Source organism: Crocodylus siamensis, chromosome 14 (genome assembly GCF_052110815.1).
Source record: "Crocodylus siamensis isolate JL-2025a chromosome 14, ASM5211081v1, whole genome shotgun sequence".
Taxonomy (NCBI): Eukaryota; Metazoa; Chordata; order Crocodylia; family Crocodylidae; genus Crocodylus; species Crocodylus siamensis.
In genome coordinates, this window is record NC_143408.1 from 3331036 (window position 1) to 3349846 (window position 18811).

General features: G+C 48.3%; 1 protein-coding gene across 3 annotated transcripts; it reads right to left on the reverse strand.

Annotated features, from left to right (window-relative positions):
* Window positions 1-1053: 1053 nt before the first annotated feature.
* Window positions 1054-18018, reverse strand: LOC149853183 (solute carrier family 71 member 1-like). 3 transcript variants are annotated; one of them, XM_090027352.1, is made up of 13 exons: window positions 17727-17865; window positions 15160-15320; window positions 13558-13653; window positions 12263-12325; window positions 10964-11091; window positions 10490-10604; window positions 9738-9956; window positions 8480-8593; window positions 7858-7929; window positions 6891-7003; window positions 6574-6671; window positions 5681-5847; window positions 1054-5597 (listed from the first exon to the last, which is right to left on the reverse strand). In XM_090027352.1, exons 2-13 carry the CDS (start codon window positions 15181-15183, stop codon window positions 5388-5390), a joined length of 1419 nt encoding a protein of 472 aa, XP_089883478.1. In that variant the 5' UTR covers window positions 15184-15320; window positions 17727-17865; the 3' UTR covers window positions 1054-5387. The 3 variants fall into 3 exon arrangements, with proteins under 3 accessions (XP_089883478.1, XP_089883480.1, XP_089883479.1); XM_090027354.1 differs by lacking the exon at window positions 15160-15320 and having other exon boundaries at window positions 17727-18018; XM_090027353.1 differs by lacking the exons at window positions 15160-15320; window positions 17727-17865 and adding an exon at window positions 11174-11215 and having other exon boundaries at window positions 13558-13615.
* Between the last annotated feature and the right edge of the window lie 793 nt (window positions 18019-18811).

An 18811-nucleotide genomic window follows, 5' to 3' on the forward strand; every position in this document is an offset into this window, starting at 1 on the left:
TCGATTTTGCTGCTAGTCCGAGTCCCGAAGTATCCTTGTTTAAACTAAGACGGGGCAAACCACAAATCAGAAGACATTTGATGGTGATTGCCCTGCTGTACCCCCCCCCACTTCAAACAGCACCTGGATGCCTGCCGTAACACCTTGAATGGGTTATATTGAGCATTGTGGTGTGAACAGATTATTTGATACCCAGAAGTATTTCTAATATAGCACCTGCCGTTCAGGGATCTGACAAGCACTTTTCAACTTATCCAAGTCCCCGTGTGCTCCCCAGATACACAAGAAAGGAGCAGAGCAGCGGTTTTTCAACCTTCTTTCATTTGCGGATCCCTTTGGAAGTGTTGAATGGAGGTGGGGACCCCTTTGTATTGTATTCACATACTCTCGATTGGTCATAGTCATCTTCCGTGGATCCCCTAGACAGTCTGAGGATCCCCGGGGCTCCATGGACCACAGGTCGAAAACCACTGGTGTAAAGACGCTGAGGTGCAAGGAGTTCTAAAGGGCAGTGGTTGAGGGCAAGTCTGAAAACAAGCCCCAAAGTAATAGGATCACAGGAAAATAGGACTGGAAGGAGTCACCTAGTCCAGCCTCCTGCTCAAGACAGGATCATCCCTGACTAAAGCAACCCAGTGAACAGCAGGAGTGAATTCACAGGTGCTATAGTTATTCCTACTTGCTGCTATCTGGAAACTTGTTTCGGGACCAAAGGTTGTTACTAGCTTTTCAAAAAAAATCAAATTCAGGCCCTTTTTTGGATCAAGAGTCATTGCACTAATACGTGTGTCAAAATAATTTAGACTTTTTTTTAGGAAGCTGGCATCATTAAAAAGGCACAATTTGGATATAGCTCTCTCCTTCAGTAGAGGAGGGGACAACTCCAGAATCATCATGTGTTTCTCAACCACAGCTCACCCCACGGTTAAAAAAAAGGAGCAAAGAGCACCCACAAAAAGTCACTTTGAACATCACAGTCCCCAGGTTTGAGTTTTTTTAAAGAAAAAAAAGTGCGTCTCCCAAACAGCACGTCACCAAAGCGATAACAGAGAATTTCACTGCAACAGGAAAGGAGCAGTTTAATAAATATCCCACAGATGGGAGAGATTAGCCAGTTCTAAACACAATCTAAAAGAAACTAAATACATTTTGTCCTTAGCTGAACAGAAAAAAAAAGAAAAAGAAACACAAAAGAACAAGTGCAATAGTAACCTTGGTTAATTTAAGAATTCTTCATCAAGATACATGGGCCTTCCCCTATACAAGACCTTCCAACCATCACCAGGAATGCTAGTAGTGCAGAGAACAGAACAAACCCAAGAACGGTTAAATGAAAATTTATGCTTTTGCAAAACTAAAAGGCAAGTGAGAACAGACTGGTTCGACTGCCTTTTTTTTTTTTTAATCCAACAAGATCAGTTTTCAAACTCACTTGAACTGCCTGCAATGAACACTGGAACTGCAGAGAAAGGCCAAATAAATGATCTTTGCTTCATATCACAGGGGGCACCAGAATGAAAATGCTCCAGCCACAGTGGAGTTTGCCACTGCTTGCCCACCTGCACTATGACGGCGTTGATCTATTGGAGATGTCAGTACGGGACAGCCAGCCAGCGTTAGGTATCACGCTGCAGGTCAAGGGGGTGGGGTTAAAAAAAGGCTATTTTAAAAATAGTTAGCTTTTCCATAGAAAGTAACAAAAATTGGCAAAACTAGTCTAAATGTTCTGTACAGATTCTAGTCTCCACGAGAAGTGATACAGGGAATTACCGGCCTTTCAGAATAAGGGCATTCTTCATTCAGGTCCAGTAATTTTGGCTCCTCTACAGCTTGGCCCCAAATCCTTCGTGTTCTGTTGAGAGAAAACGGCGAGTTGTATCCCTACCCATGAAGGCAGGAGTCAGGGGACGAGGTTGGGGCAGCCTCCCCAGGTGAGTGGAAAGGTAGATCCAATTTCAAAGACTTGGAAACAATTTCCCATCTGCTTCACTACTCGAGGGTCAGTGGGATCTCCTAGGTTATGCAAATATCCCTGTCGCTACATTGCATTCAAGTTTCCAAAGCTGTTCAGCAGCATTGTCACTGAGGCCAGATCTGCGCTAAAAACTGTACCATTTGAACCCAACTGGTACAGTTGGAGCAATACAACCTCCAAAGCATGGATGCCGTTTTAGTGGTAAAAAGATTCTTTCCATTGATAGTTTCCACCCCCCCGTTAAAGGGCATAACTGTACCAATGTCACCTTTCTTACACCAGTTTAACTACATCCACACTAGGATTTTTAATGCATAACTATTTACCTTAAAAAAAAAAAAAAAAAAAAAGAAATCAGGTCCTTTACCATAGAAATTATGCTGTAAAGACCTCCGAGTCAAGACCGAGCCACAGAAATTCGTTTCTGTGCAGAACTTGTTTGTAAAGGAGAGCACCTCAAGCCAATAGCTTGTTTTATCTATGGGGATACTGTCTTTTGGGCCCAAAATGGATGGATTTGAGTCATGCTACAAAAATTAAGAAGCAGCATTGGGTTTTCGAGTTAGTTTCAAAGCACACTATTGCAGGAGTTTGACAAACCCTGAAACTCAAACATCTCATTGTGTTAAAAGAGGAACAAACGGTGAAACAAATGAGCCAGACCCCTTTCACCGTCCACATGGAGTGAAGGAATAAGAAAAATCCACAATCAGCAGCAACGGTGAAGGGAAACGGGATTTGGAAATTTAAGGTAACGTAATTAAATAAAGGGACAGGTTTTTAAAAAAAATAATAATTAGGTTTGTTCATTCTGTGGCATTTTGGTTACTTTATCTGGTACCTCTGAGAACCTCAATGTCTGCGAGGTAAGGTTTAATTTCTATGCGTGAAGGGAGGGAAAACAGCTGTCCTAACTGTAACACAGAATGGACAATCAGGGTGGGCAGCCTTGCTTTGTTGTGCTCACAGAATGGCTTCTTTGCAACTGAACTTACCCTGGATCTACCAAGTAAGGATTTCTGGATAAGGAACAGCTTTAAGCGCTTTGATTTCCTCTACAAACGGGAACGCCGTACTATCCAGCAAGCTCTTCCTGACTGTGTTTGCGGGCCCCAAGTGGAGTTCTCTGCCACTTTTGTATCCTGTCCCACATTGCAGCCATGTGGGCAAACCCTTCCACCACTGGAGCCAGCTGGCCTATGCTCGGGCACATGGGGTACGTGTACAGGTCTGGATGAGCAACTGGCTGGCTCGGGGGCACTGGTAAATGGATACCAGGTCACTAGTTCAAGCCCAATCTAGCTACACAGCAACTCAAAGCTGTTACTAGCAGAGTGCTTTGACATGACCTATAAGACTCACTTTGTGGACTTCAGTCCGTCTTCTAGAAAACAGCTGTTGACATGACAAAAATTTGACATTAACTGGTCCCCCCAAATAACCCCCAGAAAATGAACCCCCCACCCCCCAAAACATCCCTAGCAGCACTCCCTCCAGGATGGGGTTGAGGTATATTGGCAGGGCAGAGACGGGGAGCATGCAGCACAGGTCCCCATCCTTGGGCCCACAGTGTGGCAAGAGGATTTCAGTCTCCAAGGCAAACCACTGGCACCTTTCCCTAGCTCTAAACTCACCAAAATAAATGGGTGTTTTGAGTCCTGACATACAGACATTGCATCAGTGCCCAGGGCTGATCCATGGAGCTGTGCCTCCCTACTCAGCTCAGCCCAGACTTCCTGTCCCTGCTCCCAGTGACCCCAGAAGCTAAGTGGTATGCCCTACCTGTAGCATCCATTGCCCTTGACCTTTCTTTCCATTCAATGCTTACTACTAACCTGTGCTAAGAGCCGACTGGCCCCAACCAGAATGACTGGATTGTGGACTTCTCTCCTCTCCAGAGAGCTCTACAGCATCAGACCTGTTGTAGTCTGAAGGATTCTTATGAATGAATGAATCCACAACTCCTTTAACAACTAGTTTCCTGTTTAAATGTCCTTGGTTTTAAACTTTACCCTATGCCTTCTCTTTCATTTGATTCCAACCTCACTGACTGATGAGAATCAATTCCTGCCCTCTTTAATGCCCTTCTATACACTAGGAAATAACAAGCATTCCTCACATGCGAAACACAGGTTCCTTATTGCGTGTGCATACGTTCCTGCACCTTTGCTTCATTCTGCTGCTGCATGACCCAAGCTCAGCTGTCATGCGTCACCAAGTGGCGCTCTCTGCTAAAAGTCTAGAAATGCCACTGGATTTCAAACTACTGCATTCCCAACATATTGCGAGATTCATGCTGGGACCCTTCAGGTTGACCCATGATATAATGCTGACCAGAATGGCTGCACGCCATCTGACCAGTACCTTATGGAGAGCCCACCAGTTGCAATGGCAGCAGTTTGAGGGGAATCAACTGCTTTAATAAAAGTGCTTAACAAGGATTTGGTCATGGCTCTCACTTCCTCGAGGGAAACATTTTCTAAATTGCCAGTTCCATGTGAGGTGGGGTTTTTTTCTTTTTTTGAGCTGCCTCAATCCCCCTCGAGAAGAGGGTATCACACACAACAAGCCTCTACTGTGCAACAGTCCAGCTGTAAAAAAATCAAGCTGCTTGACCATCTATCCCCTTTTAACTCACACAACTGCCCGTTCATCTCTCAGCCCGTCCTATTTGACCTACAGGCAGTGTCACCTGCAACTATTTCCATCTTTTGTCCCTTCCTTCAGGACATTACTAAAATATTCCTTTTTCAGTCTGTTTCTCATAAGCTGGAATGGGCCAATTTATCAGATCTGCCTCGACCGGAGGCCGCGTGGCCTATTCGACACACACGCACACACTGCTCTCTATTTAGTGTATTAGACCACTCTGTATCCTCAGCATGAGGCGAGTGTACAGCATTGGATTAGGCTTCCTACCCTCCTCCCACCCTGAGCCTGAAGTGGTTTAGCTGATCAAGCCGTGATGGGGCCAGTAGCTACTTCTGATTATACAAAAGGGAACGGGGCACGTAACAGAGGCGTTGGTTTTACTCTGGCGGTTGGATCATTTAGTTTATATTAAAGAGCAGGGTAGAATTCTAGCTCCTCACTTATTCCACTGGCAAGTTGAATATTTGGCAGGTTACACCATGAAGTTCACTATTCACATAGGCTGGCGCTTGAAGAACTATCCCTTTGCATGGCGCAGTCCAACTTCTCCCTCCTTCATCAGCACCAGATGGTACAATTCCTTTTTTTTGTTGTTGCACCAGCTGGATGCATCTGGCTTGGGAGGGACGCCAGTCTCCCCTTTCAGTCGCTGCTAGTGGTACACAGTCTGTTACCTCCTTCCCCTCCACTCTCCAACTGGTACAGTCCACCCTTGGTTTGGAGTTGAAATGTGAGTGAATCAAGTTCTTCCCTCCCACCCTCATACGCTACTGTCCTCTAGGAGGGGCTCCTTGCCATCTGATCCTCCAGCCTGCGGGCTGTGGGTGTGGGTCTGGGCCCCGTTGCTGTGTTTCTTGTGGCTGCCTGATCTCAACGCAAGGTTGTGTTCCGGGATGAACAAGGCCACTAGGAGCGACAGCAGGACAGAGCAGGCTCCAAAAAGGAAAGGGGGCCCTGGGATGATGCTACTCTGTAAGGCAAAGCAGAGGAATGATTAATGTTGAGACATGTGGAAAAAAAGATGCAAAACCTGGGATGACGTTGGGCAGGTACCTCATCAGTGGGGTTGGCCATATTGGGCTTCGTGGCTTTCCCCAAGGTCTCCACCTCAGCCATTTCGTTCAACTCCACGTGGAACAGGTAGAAGACAAAGCCATAGAGCGCTGGCCCCAGCCCGTTACAGAGGCCCCGAATTCCGGTAATCATCCCCTGGACCACACCTGGGAAAACAAGGTGGGGACAGGGAAGACATCAGCCATCCACCTTTCTGAAGGGCTTCACCAGGCACATAAGAGGTTCCCTAACACTTGGAAGACTGGTAAAACACATAAGCCAACAAGTGTCTCAAGACGCATCCAAGCTCCTACTTGGCTACACCCGTCTACAAACTCATCAATAGGAAACTTGCTGCTTTCCAGAATGTGATGAATACTGGTAAACTGTACAAAGACATGCAAGACATTTAACGTCGTCAGACTTCAGGATTCAAGGGGCAAGCCTGAGATAGGGAAATGATCCAGAAGATCCTTCCCCTCTGACCTCAAACGATTGCTCATGTGGTTTATGAAAGTTTTGCTAAGACTGCCTTCCTCAACCAGCAGATATTGCTACAAGCACGATACAGGCAGGATAACTGTATTAGCTCATACCATCAGTCTATCAAGTCCCATGTTCTCTTGGTTGTATAAGTGCCTGTTTAGAGGACTTGCATTCCACATGCTAAAGGATTAACAGGGATGATGGCTGTCATGCGGCCTTGAAGCCACACAGCCATGACAAGGCACGGGAAGATGATCACCACAGTTTAAAGGGTTAAAGACAGATTTATACCACTTGGAGTGGCAACAGCATTTCTGCCCCACACAAGGTGTAGAACTGGGAGGTTTGTTTGGACAGCTGTGGGACAGGTGGTCTGAACCCTTAGACAAGTTCAACGGGCCACTCACCCTGCTGGTCAGGATCTGCGTTTCTGGACACCATGGCACTAATGGCTGGAAATGTGATACTGGACATTGCAGCCACCGCTCCTGCAGCCCACATCATCCTAGAGGGAAGAACGGTCAGAAGATCAACTAGAGAGGAGGAAGGCCTCCGTACACAGAACAATATGAGCCAAGGCAAAAGGAGCAGGCACACATCTCCCCCCAGCGGCTAAAGGGAGAGCACCTCACAGAACTGCACAGGGCACAGAACTGCCTTGGGAGGGGAGGGACCAGAAGCATAGCAACATGCAGTTTGTCAGACAGTGTTGATCAACTCTTACCAAGGCTGCGATCCAAAGCCGTACCAGGCAAGCTGCAGGATCTGGAAGCCTAAGCCCAAGAGGATGGTATTCTTGTTTCCTATTGACCGCATGAGAATTCCCAACACAACTGTCTGAAGAGAGAAAATGAAACGCTATCATCTTCCTTGGTTTAACATACTTGGAAGTGAATGGGATAGAAAACAAAGAGACTATCTGCACTTCAGGCTCTGCTGTCAGGCCCTTGAGCTGTTCTACAGCCTGCAAAGTGTGCTTGTATAAGGGATCACAAGGCTAAGACGTGTGGCTGGCAGAAAAACTCCTCCTTTACTTCTGGCTAGGTTTCATACGATGCAGGGATTATCATCATTAGATGGAGACACCTGAAGAGGCCCATCTAATGCAGTCCCTCTGCCCGTAGCAAGTGTAGGCATTCTCTATAGGCTACTCTCTCTTTCCGGGTCTAACCTAAATGTAAGTGTTCTCAGAAGCAAGGCTTCCACTTCTTCCTCTGGCAAGTGTTTTTAAAGGCAATACATCTGACTGCTGAAAAGCTTCTCTTTAATTCACCCCATTACTTTCAGTTACAAGCCTTGTATCACTTGAAAGTTCATCCCTCTTCAGAGGGGGCACTACTGCTACTCTGCTTGGTCTTTCTATCTCAACTGAAGGCTTGAAAGGCAGGACTGCCACTCCAGTTAGCATTAATATGAATAAAATGGACACTCCCAAGTTGCCAGAGAGAGGTTACGGAGTCTTCCAGAGCACTCCACAGCTACTCAAAGGCAAAGCTGAATGAATGACAGCTCTTTAGAGATGAGCTCAAATAACTAGTACTTTCTACCTCATCCATCACAGAAGATAGCAATACATTACGGATCTGTGCACATAACTAAAGGTGTGTGCGCGCGCGGCCACTGGGATTCATTTCATAACCAGGATGTTTGTGAGCGTAGTTTCCCAAAGACTACAGAATACTGGTTCTCACCTGAGCCAATATAGAGAGAATTCCCACTACCCCGATGAAGGCTGCTACAGTCTCGGAGGAAAATCCAATGACCTGCAAAGGCATCAGAAAGGAATGCTATTCCAGGCACAGGACTTTGCATAAAGCCAGTGTAAGTGTTTATTGACTACGTATCACGTAAAGTGGACATCAAACAACCACACCGTCCACAAACCTTGTGGCGAAGTGACCATTACAACAATAAAATGGAAGATATTCCTATTGACTACAGATAACCAAGTACATGGAATATCCTAAAATGCCTGAAGGTAACAGGACAGAGAAGGCAGCTAGTGGCCATCCAGGGAAGGTTGCACAGATAATGCAGGACCCATGTAAGTGTTAGGTTTCTAGGAGAGGGAGCAGGTCACTGCTTCTTTCTCTTGTACCATTGTTGGTGCTACCGCCGCACAGCACCTCCTCAAACCAGAACTGCTGGTGTGCAGTCAAGGTGAAAGTGCCTCCAATAAACTGGAGGTTGTGGGGAAGAAGCTGCCCCAGAGAGCACAGACAGGAAGGAAATAAGGACATGCACGAGACTATAAATTGTGAGGCTCAGCCTTCAGGCCCTGTATGTTTCAACAGTCTAACCCTGATGACTGACCTGTCGCAGGTACAGGAAGAAGCTGGAGTACTGGCCAGCTTCAGGAAGGTAAGAGAGGAAAACGGTGATGCATATGAGAAGCACCGTGGAGTCTTGGCCCACTTTGCGGAGTGACTAGAGAAAGGAACAAAGCAAACAGCATATTAGCCCTCTCTGATCCAAGCCCAAATGCATCTCCAGCAAGGAAAAAGCAGACAGCATTTATTATCTGTTACGTGGAGCACCCTGCAGGGCTCATTCTGAAACAATTTCAAGATATTAGATAGGTCTGTGACAGTCAGTCAGCCCAGCAAACAGCTCCTGCTTCACACCCCTCACACCCTGCAAGTGTGGGAGCTTTATCCAGTTAACAAACCATCAGAAAATCCAGCTGGATATCTGCAACTCTGGCTCTCCTCAGAACATAAAGAGAGCAGATCATTGAAGTTAACCCCTCCCTGACTGCATACAATGGTGCCTTCTCTATCCCTGATTAATACTGAGAAATCATTCCCAAGTCACTCTGAATTAAGCCCCCTTCATGGCCTCTTACTTCACCGGTGTTTGGTAGAACTGGTTTTTCTTAAAGAAAATACAGTGGCTGCCAGGCTCAGAGAAACACAGCTTGCCAGATCCTAGCACCTCTCCACAGTGTCTGTTAATTACAAGGCAGCAGATGACACCTGATGGTTCAGAGGAAGGTGTGAAGACTGCCATAATGGGCCGGATGCCTGCAGTATATTGCACATGGATGAGGTGGGTGAGAAAGGCCTGGACCATCGCAGATAGGCAGCTCCCACCTTGAAGTAGGGGACTTGTTACCCTCTGACATCTCAGTCAGTGCCATCAGAAGCGTTAGCAAATAAAATGCTCCCTTGAGATGCAACCGAGCCAGGATCCACACCTCTTCTGGGACCTAAAGAGGTCTCCCCCCTGGAAAGAGCAGCACTAACCTGACATGTCTCTTGTGTAAGACAGTGCAATCATGAAGCAACAGGCTTTGAATTCACACAATATGTTTCTACCACGAGAAACTTGCTTCAGGCAGATTGGAGTGGTTTTTAAGACATTGTAGCTGTGTAAACTCAGAAGCCAGCTCTGGAAAGCTGCCAGTCATCAACATCCAGGCACTGCTCCCCTGAGAGGGGCTGACTTCACATCCCTCATCTCATAAAACATACTTTCATCCTCACTTGCCTGTCAGAAGAGGAAACCTGGGACTTGGGTGAATATAGATGTGGAGCTGCAGGAAAAGATAAGCAGCAGTGAAAGTACTTACGGCAAATGGATCGGCCTGTTCCCAAGAGATAGGGGCTCCCCAGGATACAGGGCGCATTTCTTCGGGCAGCGACTCTGGGACAGCCAGCAGAATGAAACCGATATCCAGCAAAGCAACACCTGAAGCCAGCACCACCACCAGCGTGTCACTGTAGGCACGGGACAGATATGCACCAATTGCTGGACTTGTGACCAGGCTGGCGGCAAAAGTGGCTGAAACCTGAAGCATGACACAAAAGTTATTGTTGCCTCCTCTGGCCCAAACCTCTTCCCCAGTACAGCCCATGGGCAGCACCTCCATCTACTCTGGAAGTGATAATCCATAAGGACACAGGCTTCTGTATATAGCTTGCCCTCTTGGTATGGTTCTAGGCAATGGGGAACAAAAGGCATCTTTGCCAGTGCCTTTAAGACATTTGCACTACCCCTGTAAAACCCACAGAAGCAGAGAAGCCGGCACTTCTGGCTGCAAAGAAACAAGCCAATGAGCTTCCTACACTGTGCTACTTATAGCACAGGCTGGAATAAAAGACCAAGAGACAATGCAGCTGGTCTTTGTATTTCACAGCAACAAATGCCGGGGTTGATTTCTGAGGCAGTAATGGAAGAGGCAACAAACTGCTTTGTGAGAGATGCATAAGTTCTGGGGAAAATACCCATAGAAAAGCCAGAAGACACCCCCCAACTCCTTAGCTTCTCAGCAATTCTTTAACATCCCTCTTCACAGGGGAAGCCAATAACGCAAGTCCTCACCAAACCATAAGCTGTGCTGCGTTCATGCTCCTGAGTGATATCAGCAACATAGGCAAAAATCACAGAGAAGGTGACAGCAAAGACTCCAGACATGGAAATGACAGCAAAATACCACCTGGAAGAGATGGTCCCAGGACAGAATTAAAGAATGCCACACAACACACACACACACACACACACACACACACACACACTATTCTAAGGCTGCTGGGCTTTAGTTTTGTGCCCTGCAACACTTCATGGCTTGAAAGACCACAAGATGGGGACTACTGCTCAATAATGAGCCAGTTCTCATTAGGGGAGCAAGACTCTAGAAGGCACTTCTCCTTCTGACTAGTAATGAATCCAGTGGTGAAGCAGAGTAGTGAGAAACCTCTGGATTAAGAAAAGACTCCTCCCGCTGCCATCTCCAGTGCCCTCTTCTGGCACTCAGCTCTGTATGAGCGCTGTTCATTAGGAAAAGAACAGACTCACCAGGGACTGATCTTCATGAGAGGGATTGGTGCACACGTGAAGAAGACAGTGAGGAGAAGAAAGGACTTCCTGCCCCAGACATCAGAGAGTGCACCGATCAGTGGGGCACTTAGAAAAGACAGCAGACCCTAGGAGAAGACAGACAGATTCACACCGACTGAAATCCCAAACCCTCCAGCAGTCAGGAGGAAAGTAAGAGTTAAACATCACCAGTACAGATGCCAGAAGGCTGCAATCCATTCAGTCTGTTTTCTAGAAGGCAAACCATAACAGTTCATTAGGCAGCTTAAGCCTTTATATTGGAAAAGCAATCAACTTGGCACTGCTCAATGCTCAGAAATTCTCTCCCCTTTCCCTGCAAGTGCACAGCTTGCAGCTGTAGCCTTCCCACAAGCATTTGGGCACCAGGGAGTTGTCACTGCCACAATGCCTGAAGATACCGGCACATCTCCACAACATCAGTGTCTGCAGAAGTTTGGGGAAAGTTCTGACTTTTCTAGACAGAGACCTGATGCTTCTGAACAGAGGTCCAGGTCATTCAGCCCCTATGAGTTCTCCGGCCTGGGTCTTACAGACTCACAACAGAAGGCCAGAACAGACTCGCTCAGCTATACAAGGGATTATCTGAACTGCTCCATTTCAGGATAGCAAAAGCACTTTCCCCATGATAGCTCTCTTCCGTTCTCCTTACTGCAGTCCCCCTGTCAAATCCAAGGCATAAGTCACTATGCTATTCTGTCACATTACCAAGCAAATCAGAAAGTTTGTTTCATTGCTTACTGGAATCTGCCACTCCCCTCCCAATACTGAACTTAAAATCACTTCTCCAGTTGCTACACTGCTCTGCAATCCCTATTTTATGTTGTAAGGTACAATTTCTAAATCATGGTTGTTTTTAAATGGCATTACTTCAGCAGTCGAGGTTTCTAACATTCCAGGACCAGATCACTAGGCTGCTCTCAAACTGGTCTGCTGTGTTTTTAGCTTAGCTCAGAAAGTCTTGAGGCCTGTGCTACCTCACCAGATTTCCAGGCTAGAGGGAACAAGGCCACCCAAGTGGGAAAGCATGCAATTCAGTGTTCATATCCTTTCATTTCTGCACTTTTTTGCTCAGCTTGCCAATAAGGTAGCTCAGCTACCTTATATTGGGCTGAACCAAATATTGGGTCCATATATTGGGCTGAACAACCAAATACATGCTGACTCTATTTATGATTGACCCTGTTCTGTCTGGAATGAAGCCCAGATGACAGGCCAGTCATTTCACTGATTCCTTAATATGGGTGGAAAATTCCTTACCTTGACTCCATGGATCAAGCCATTCATCAAGAACGTGTGTTGAGGAAAAGTCTGGTGCAACACCTAGGTAGACAAAGCAACAGCTTTTCCAGACCCTGCTGTTAACAAGAGGACAGCAGGACTGCAGGAGACACAGCTGCAGTTCATGGTCCCACGCAGCAGTGACACCCCACACTCCTGCCATAAACACTGTACGGATCACCAGTTACAAGGGGTCCCATTACTTCCACGCCAGTGTCACGGGCAGGACTTTGTGAGAGCTGTGGGAGGGGTTAGGGGCATATTTTGTCTGACACTTTAAGGTTGTTCTGTACAAACTTTTTCCATCCTTCAGTTCTCTTTTGCTTGGCCTAATCAGTGTTCTCTGCTCGTCTTCCCCCTTCGGTGTCCCTCATGTAATTGCCTTACATTTGACAGTATTAAATGAACATAAGGGCCTTTGTGTGAACAACAAACCTTGCTTTGTAAGGCAGTTACCTAGATATCAGAGATCAGCTCAGAGATATCTATGGTACGTTAAACTCCAATGTGAACTGGCATAACAATTCCTACCAACAAGCTCCAAAAGCTGAGAATTCCTCTTGAAGCTGCCAACTTGGAAGTTTCCAGTCACTTAGCACTCATTTGAGACAACTATCAGAGATAAGATTTCTAGTTCTTTTGATAAAGCTACCCCTTTGTTTTCTGTTTTGCTGTGGAGCAGCCTTTCCTGCTGGTCTTAGTCAGAGCAGTCTGTCACTTCCAAATTAATTGTTGGCAAAATCTCATTACATCAGCAAAGCTGGATCCTCCTGACGCCATGGAAGTGGGATTTTAGTGGGAGGTAAGTCTCAGTGCTAAACCTGCACCCAGGCATAACTCAAATGGTGCAGGGTCTAGGTAGTTGTAAAACACAGGCCGTGTTTATTTTCATTCATTATCTAGCTGTTACAGCACATTGTCTCCAGAACAGGGGGGTTACACAAGATGTTGTGACCCTTCCAGTCTGAGATAGGTTTCGGCTTCCCTAAATCCAGCCAAGCCATTTCAAACAAAGCAAGCAAGTGGCTCCCCTCTGGATTTTTAAACATCCAAGAACTGTATGTGGCAACTCTCACATGTACAGCGCTCTTCAGAACGAGATGCTCTACAGATAGGTTACAGCATCCCAGACTTTGACTCCTGTGTTTCAAAGCAAAGTGGCATCCACCCAAAGCCCTCAACCTCAGCGTTGCAAGACAAGGTCTAGCCGCTGCACAAGGAAGTAAGGTGCCACACCGATGGGCAAGAGACAGTTGCCACAAGCAGTTACTCACCGTTAACATAGGAGTGGTCAGCAACCCCCAGGCAAAGAACTCAAGGAAAATCACCACAACTGCATGGTAGACGCTGGGCTCTCCAATCCCCTGGCGCTGAGGAAGAAATGTTAGACTGAAACACTGCTCCAAGACACAGATTTGTCCCACTGTAGGGGGAGATACTCAAGGGCTTTTGAAAACCTTCCCATTAGTTTCTGGGGGGGCTTCGAAGAGGGGTAACACTGAAGTCCACTGCAAGCTGAGAAAGCAAATGATACCAACACACAACTCGGACACAGCTTAGTCAGAAGAGATATTTCCTCAAAGCGCTAGCCCTCACCTATTGGCCCGTGAGGGTTTCTTTGCTGTGCAGAATGTACCTGCAAGGTCACATGATGGTGGAGAACGTCGGTCACAAGAGAACACAGAAAAGCACACAAGTTGGAACTCACCTGCGTCAGGGAATTGCACTGATCAAACACCCAGAGAACAGCACATTTTTCACCAATGGAGAAACTCTGAGTGCAAGTGGGCAAGTGGATGGGCAGAAACAGCAGAGAGCTCTGATGCATCGTAAAGCACATCTCCCAAAATATCTGTGTCTCAAGAGATGGAGACAGAAATTCCACTGATTTGCATGGAAACCAAAAATCAGGTCTTCTAAATCAGCTGCACAAACTTCAGCCTGTGTACATAGGCTCTCTTAACTAGACAGAGGGACTACTTTCCTTTTAATTTACTCAGGCTGCAGTACGCAAGGCACAATGGATTTCAACAGCCTGCCATAAGGTGCAGCGTGAGAGAAGTCTAGTTCTGGGGAAGCTACGGTTTCGCCAGAAATAAAGTAAGATAAGGCAAGAAAAGACAGTCCATTCTGAAACCTCAGCTGCCTTCACAGTTTCTACTGAGATGCTTCCCTTAAAAAAAGCCTGCAAGTCTGATTTAAAGACAAGTCAACAGCTTTAAAATGGGAGGCACCCCAAGGGAAATACTGTCATTAAATGAAGCTATTTTTATTCCATGCAAACAGGACAAATCCTCTCTGTTCCTATAAAAAATATGAAGGTAGTGCTAAGCCAGAGATTCAAGACAAAAAAAAAAAAAAAAAAAAAAAGACAAGTTTCATTATCTTTTCCTCACTAACTTGTCCTGATAGGAGGAGGGGGTGGTACACAGAGTAATCCAGTCCTTCCCATCACATCTCCTGTGACATCCTTTCAACCACTGCTCTACACTTCGCATATTCCATCGCTTGTATAACAAAATACCTCTATTTTGCCAAGTCCTACTAGAAAAAAAAAAGTGCTACCTAGCCACGCAAGCACAGCTTATCAATCTTGAGCAACCGGCAAAACCCTTCTGACAGCGTAAAGGATTCATGCAGCCTGGATCACAACAAAATCAGAAGTAAGATCTCCTGTCAAGACCTGTCCATAGCTCAGCCTGAACCCTGCAAACCATTAGCAGGGCAGGGAAAATGGACAGAATCAACCATTTCTCACAAGGTTGTTGTTACACGCTGTGTTTTCCTGGCTAGCTCGGATAGAGACCGTGTCTTAGAAACACGCTAATGTAGCAAAGCGTGACCAAACACACCACAAGCTCTCCAGGGACACTGACCTTGGGGCTTTCAGTACCAAGCATGCGAGCTTCAAACGGCTGAAGCAAAACAGCACGTTCATTAGCTCGAAGCAGAAGGTTGTCAGCGTCACTGAGGCCGGTCACTAGGCTGCACAATCATGTTTCTTGGCACGGGCAGCCTCTGTGGGGCACGCAGCAGACTGAGGGGACAGGCAGCACATCATTAGGTAGGGCAGGAAGAGAGCAGCAGATTGGGTAAGGGAAGGGGACTGAAGCGACATTTGGGGAGCATACAGGGCTAATTTGTGGCATATCAGCCGATACATTTGGACACCGCTGAGTTAGTCTATTATGTTCATCTGACAACAGCATTTAACCAGCTCCTTGGTTAAATATGGCTCACAAACATGGTTTGCAACTGTGCTAAGCCTGGACAAAAGCATTTTAGAGCTATGCCAGGCATTCAGAACACATCAAATGTTGCTACAAAGCCATTCACAAAGAGCACCTCACACAAACAGTACACTGGGAGGAAGGGTGAGCAACTCCGCACCAACTCGCTGGCATGTGGGATAGAGTCGGAACATCATAGTTGTAATTCCCTTTTTATTAGGTCTTAAATCAGGAACAGAGAAGACCTCTCTATCCACTTCCACAACTTCTGGCATCTCGCCCCGTTAGAATTCACTATTTAATCCTACCCCAAGCTCATGAGACTCTCCGGAAGCGTTACAGCAGCGTCAGTCACCAGACCAGATGAAACTCTAGAGCTGCCGCCCTCTTACAGAGGCAGATTTTACTGTGCTGAATGATCCTCACCCCCTCTTCTGTTTGTGGTCACACGGGGAAATAGCCCAGTGAATTAATGTTTTGCTAGCTTCTAAAATGGCTCAGCTGCTCTGGGATCTTCTTCTATATGTTTAGTCTTTGTTTATGGCAAACACTCTGTTCCCACTGAAGTTTGCCCAGAGAACGCTCTGCTAATAAAAAACACATTTGAACATTTTATATTTATTCTGTTAATGGCAGGGATTGTACAATAACCTATTGATCTGGAGGCCTTAGAGACCCATAGCCCCAGGCCTGTTTCAGAGTTAAGCATCGTAAGTCAAACTAATTGACAGTGATTCTTACTTTACAAGAAACACCACAGGTATGATCCCAGCAGGAGTTACCTCCAACCTAAGTAAGACTTGGATGTCAGGATCAATTTAGTGAAGTGGTTCTCAGTCTTTTCAGGCTTGAGTCCCCCCACTCTGAAATGCCAGCTTTTAGTTTTCACTCTTTTTTTTTTCCTGACTACCGGGAAATACCAGAGCAACTCTTCTGTTGCAAAGGACTCAGAAACATCCTGCATGGTGTGGTCTTCCTAGCACTATGGATTCCTATCTGAAATCTCTGGGCTTATCTTGTCACTCACATCTGCCCACTTGACAGTGCTAATGTTGCGTGACCCCCCCAACGGCACCCTTGAAAGGATCTCCAGGGGCCCTGGCGAGGAATCACTCATTTGGTGGGTCTGATGGAGCAGGGAGATAGACAGCCAATGTAGAAACTCAGCTGCGCCCAAGAGGAGCATCCACGAGGGCTTGGCTGCAAGCGGCCCCCGAGCTGCACACATGATCCCCTGGGACAAGAATCTACCTTATGGATATGGCAATTTGCCCCAAGAAAGGCAGTGATAGCTTGCTATTCTCAATGGCTCCAGCATGTTCTAATGCGCGAGTGTCTCAGAAATTAAGCTACCACCTGCGCTACAGGTACAGACTGGAAGCAGCTGGTGACTGCCAATAGTCTTTCCCTCCCCTCAAAACCTTGCAGCAGAGTGCAACTATTCTGGGTGGGATTTGCAGGTGGCCAGCCAGCCCCAGAGATACTCGAGGGCAACGTGCCAGCTTCAGGCAGACGTGCTGCTCCACCAGCCAGGCGGGTCCCCTGGGGCTGTTCTGCAGAACCCCCTGCACAGCAACCAAGCCTCTGATCCGTGCCGCTCAGCTCCAGCCCAGATCATGGCTGTGTTTTGCTGCGGTTTGGTCTGTTTCACGGAAACCAGGCGCCAGGCGCGCGCCTGCTGCCTGGAACTTGCGCATGGATTTGGTGACACAGCTGCAAGCTGGGGCCTGGCTTCCCTGGGGCACAAGCCTCAGAGCTGGGCTGAAGGCTGCCTGCTGCTGCACAGAGACCGGGGGTGGGGGGAACGACGTCAACGACAACACAGCTGGCACAGGCCACGGGCAATGAACGGCAGAGGGTGAACGTCCCCCTGGCCCTGTCCTGTCCTACCCCACCCCTGGGGCTGTCCTACCCCACCTCAACAATCCCATCCCAACCCTACCATCTTCTCCTACCCCCCCACCCTACCCCAGCCCCCCACAGCCATCATACCCCCCCAAGCCACCCTACCCCACCCCTCACCTCATCCTACCCCCACAAACCACCCTAGTCCAGTCCCCCATATCATCCTACCCCACCCAAGCCACCCTACTCCAGCCCCCCAGGGCTATCCTAGCCCCCTAGACCATCCTACCTCACCTTCCACCTCATCCTACCCCCTGACAATACCACCCCAGCCCCCCAGGTCATCCTCCCCGCCTCCCGGCGCTCACGCTGGCCCCGTCGCGGATGATGATCTTCTTGGCCAGCAGGACGCTGCGGTTGAGCCGCTTCTTCTTCTTCTTCTCGCCGGTCATGGTGAGGCCGGGCCCCGCCGCTGCCCCATCGTCCCCCCGCGGGCCGGGCCGGGCCGGGCCGGGCCGCACCAAGCCCGGGGGGGCGGGGAAGACTCGGGGCCACCGGGGCCGCCTCACGCGAGAGGAGAAGGAGGTGTCGCCATCACCTCGGGCCGCGGCCGCCCTCCTGCCACCGCCCCGCCTGTCAGAACCACCGCTTCCGGCTGCTGCGCGCGCAGCGCAGGTCTGTCCCGCCCACGGCTGACGATGCATCCACCCCCGCCACCTCAACAGCCTATTGGGTGAAGTCGCTGTCACTCATTCCTCGCACCCTATCGCGGAGCTCCCCGCCACCTCGCTGACCCCGCCCCCATTCGGGCGGGCAATTTCCACCCCCCTCCCTCTTCCCGCGCAGCAGGTGCAATCTCCTTTCCGCGCAGCCTCGCCCCTTCCCCGCTCGGGATTGGTGGAGCCGCTCCTCTGCCCCGCCCCGCCACCGTCATGCCTCCATCTGATTGGACGAGATTGTGGGGGTGTGGGCCGAGGAGGGTTGGTATTGGGTGGCTGTCAGAAACTGTCACTTCTCGGAATAAACCGTTTCCGTGGACTGTTCCACTAGTCCAATGTGGGGGGGGCGGGAATTGAAGGGGTCGGTGCTATCGTCCCTAGTGGGAAGGGCTGTACCATTAACCTGCTGCGGGGGGGGAAGGACGGGTTGTACCACTGATCTAGGGCAGCTGCCCCGGGGGATAGCCATGGAGCAGTGCATGCCGCGAACTCAGTTCCCCATAGAGTACAGGAGATGGCTATGGAGCAGTGCATGCCGGGAAACCAGTCCCCCCCCCCCCCCCCCATAAATTACAGGGGATGGCTATGGAGCAGTGCATGCTGGGAAGCCATGGTTTTCTCCCACCCATACAGTATAGGGGCTGGCAGTGGAGCAATGCATGCTGGGAAGGCAGGGTCCCCCATAAATGACAGGGGCTGGCAGTGGAGCAATGCATGCTAGGAAGCCATGGTCC